General features: G+C 39.8%; 1 protein-coding gene across 1 annotated transcript; it reads right to left on the bottom strand.

The window, feature by feature from the left end:
• Positions 1–1756: 1756 nt before the first annotated feature.
• Positions 1757–2418, bottom strand: LOC4339023 (uncharacterized). Its single transcript, XM_015782889.3, has one exon. It carries the CDS (start codon positions 2328–2330, stop codon positions 2046–2048), a length of 285 nt encoding a protein of 94 aa, XP_015638375.1. The 5' UTR covers positions 2331–2418; the 3' UTR covers positions 1757–2045.
• Between the last annotated feature and the right edge of the window lie 1197 nt (positions 2419–3615).

Here is a 3615-nt window from a genome sequence, read left to right as displayed (position 1 = left end):
CAAATCAAGATGATTGAGCCTTTGGTGCCCTGGTCCATCCATCCATCCATGATCCATCATGTGTGCATGTTCCAGATCGAGATCTGGGGGCGCACACTAGTAGCAAACACCAATCATACACACACCCGCATTACAAATACAGTACACAAGTGTACAACAGATTGCTAATCAAAACCCTGAAAACGACATGGAAAAATAAACGCAATAACACAGGTGGTATCATGCAATGATGCAAGTACCGGTTGTACGTACGTGCTTGTGTACGTACAATCGGATCTCTCGCGTTGATGATTGTAAATCTGGTACGCTCTGTTCCAAAATATAATAATTTTACCACTTAACATTTGTTCTAAAATATAATAATTTCTTCACAAACATTCATTTTTCAACCAATCACAACCATTCACCATTTATTTTTTCGACTTACCTTTCCTTTCCAACCAATTACAATCTATTCCTATTTAATTCTACGTATTTTTTAATAACCGTGTTCAACTTAAAAAGAGGAAGTAGTAATTTGAGAACATGTGTTGCGTGATTGCGCATGTGGCTCGGTTGGATTGGTTGGCAGGCGGGCGGGGCCAATATTCCGGCCCGGGGAAAGAAACAAAACGGGGGTGAAGACGCGAAGATGATCGGCATGCATATGCTCGTGTTCCGCGAGCGAATCTCAGAGCAACCGGCATCTTTGTCATTTCGGTTTCAGGCTTTCTCAGCTCGGTGTCGTCTGGGACATGGCCACATGCATGCATAACTGTCTGGTTATGGAGTGTCATAGAACATCAAATCTTAAACCTGTACACATATGAACATGTTCTTAGGATTGATTTTTTACAATCCTGAATTACTTCCTAGGAAAAAAATCGTAACCTGAGTTTATCTTGAGTATTCTGGCCTTGCTTAGTTAGGGAAAACTTTTAGATTTGGTTGTCACATCGAATATTCGGACACATATTTAAAGTATTAAACGTAGTCTAATAACAAAACAAATTACAGATTCCGCTAGGAAACTGCGAGACGAATTTATTAAGCCTAATTAATTCGTTATTAGCAAATATTTACTGTAGCACCACATTATCAAATCATGGTTCAATTAGACTTAAAAGATTCGTCTCGCATATTTAAACGTAAATTATGTAATTAGTTTTTTTCACATTTAATATATCATACATGTGTCCGAACATTTAATATGATATATGATAATTTTTTATTTTGGGAACTAAACGAGGCCTCTGTCGAATAAAACGAAAGCTAGGTGTGCTTTTGCTATTGGTTTTTACAGCGTCCCAGAAGATGCCCACCGTGTCGACACGTCGCATCGCACGCTGGAGCGATAAGTTGAGATGCGTTTTGCTGCCTGCGAATAGTGACAACCAGCTACGCATACGCGCAGAGTATGAGATTCTGTACGCTATTGCGGTATTGCCATTAAGTGACTAAGGCTCCGTCTAAATATAAAGATCAGATACGGACATGTAAAATAAGAGAGTCGTTAGTGTATGATGAATTAAGTTTTAGTCAGTTTAAATTGAAAAAAAATGAATGTGTCTAGTATGTTAAATAACTTCTACATAATTGGTATGAAATGTATCATTTAGTAATTAAAATGTATACTAACGAAAGTCAAGATAAATTCTACTACTTCATATCTTAATTATAAAAGAACAGGTTCTAAAATAATTATTTTAAATGAACACGCGTGCTTGCAGTTCCTGCGATTGCGTAATCATCCTAAGATCTCCAGAAACATGTAGAGTTCACACATTTTAGTGATTCATTCAGTCATCGTGTGGAAAAAGGAAGCATAATATTACATCTCCCATCTTACATGTCCTCACCAAAAGAGAGAAAAGAAGAAGAAGAAGAAGAAGAAGAAGAAGAAGAAGAAGAAGAAGAAGAAGAAGAAGAAGAAGAGAGAGAACAAGCGAGACATCGGTTGACGCGACGCGTGCCGCGCTTAACCACGAAAATTAACCGGCCATACACATGACGATTTAGCCGCAAGTACTAAGCACGGCGCCCCTGTGTGTGCGATCGATGCTGCATCAGGCGCCGATCTTGTAGCTGCCCATGTCCTCCTTGATCATCTCCAGCTCCCTGGACGACGCCACGGCCACCGACATCGCCCTCCGGTGGCGCGCCGCCGGCGATGGGCGAGCCTGCTGCTGCCCGCCGGCCGCGTCCGCCGTCGCGGCGGCGCCCTTCCGGCCGTCCTCGCCGGCGCCGCCGGCGCCGGCCGGCACGTCGTCGAGGTCGGCGAAGTTATCCGGGAGCACGAACACGCTCTGCGACGCCCTCCGCTGGTGACGGCCGGGCCGCTGCGACGACATGGCTTGCTGCGGTGATCGCGATTTAACGATTGTGTCTGCAGCTGCAAGAGGTTGGAGAAGAAGGGGGTGGTGCGGCCGGGGGTAATGTGAGGAGAGAAGGGAAGCGAGTGGTGGTATATATAAAGACGAGACCGGCTGCCCAGCGACATCTTGGGTTGGAGGGACCGCAGGTTAAAAGTGCTTATGTATTTCTCACCTTGTGGTCATACACTTGCGCATCTCAGTTGTAGCCTTGCAGGTGTGGGTGAATTCAACGACTTTTGGAGTTGGATATATTAATCGAACTCTAGTAAAAACTTATTACGAAAATAATTACTCCCTCCGTTTCAAAATATTTGACACCCTTGACTTTTAGCACATGTTTGACCGTTCGTCTTATTAAAAAAGATTGTGAAATATATAAAAATATATGTATACATGAAAGTATATTTAACAATGAATCAAATGACATGAAAAGAATAAATAATTATTTAAATTTTTTGAATAAGACGAATGGTCAAACACGTACTAAAAAGTCAATGTTGTCAAACATTTTAAAACGGAGGGAGTAGTTATTATGACAAATTGAGCATAAGTTTAGCTGGTTAGGTTATTCACGGTGGAATCCGTTCACCAAATTAAGTTAAAAACTTGGCATGTGTACTCGTATTTACGATTAATTATACTTTTAATGGTAAGCGATATAGTTATGTCGACAACGAACGAGCTAATTATGATGACTTCAGCATCAAAATATGTTAATCAGACGCTCGGAGTTGCTCTTAGAATAGGGTGTACATGTGCTCATGTGCTCGTTTTATAAGGATAAGTGTACATGTGATTTATAAGTGTCTACATTGTACTTTGTTTTGAATAAAAAAGAAATAATTAATTGTGGTTTGTTAAAATGAAAAAAAATAGCGTGAATCCTAATTAACTAGTAGAATTGAAAAACATAGTCGTCCCTATGGAAGAATGAAGTGCTTATGCTTTTAAAGTTATAGCGTTGTGATTATTAACATGTTTTCCACCTTCTTATTAAAAAATTTTGTACAAATATAACATACATTACTTTTAGTGATAAAATATATCGCAATAAAAGAAATAATGATTAGTATATTTTTTTATAAGAAGCAATTAAATGCATGTTCGAAACTTAACAATGTTATCTATTGCTACCTTCGTTCTCCTTCCGTTCCCCGCCATAATGTTCGCTTCTTCTCATGTATACGTACATAACCATTCTGATTTATCCTTAATTATTCATCCCCCAATCAATCTCTAATTGGTCTGATCTATCGAAAAA

Source organism: Oryza sativa, chromosome 5 (genome assembly GCF_034140825.1).
Source record: "Oryza sativa Japonica Group chromosome 5, ASM3414082v1".
Lineage (NCBI taxonomy): Eukaryota > Viridiplantae > Streptophyta > Magnoliopsida > Poales > Poaceae > Oryza > Oryza sativa.
The sequence above is the reverse complement of the archived record's forward strand: the minus strand, read 5'-3'. Positions and strand labels throughout refer to the sequence as shown.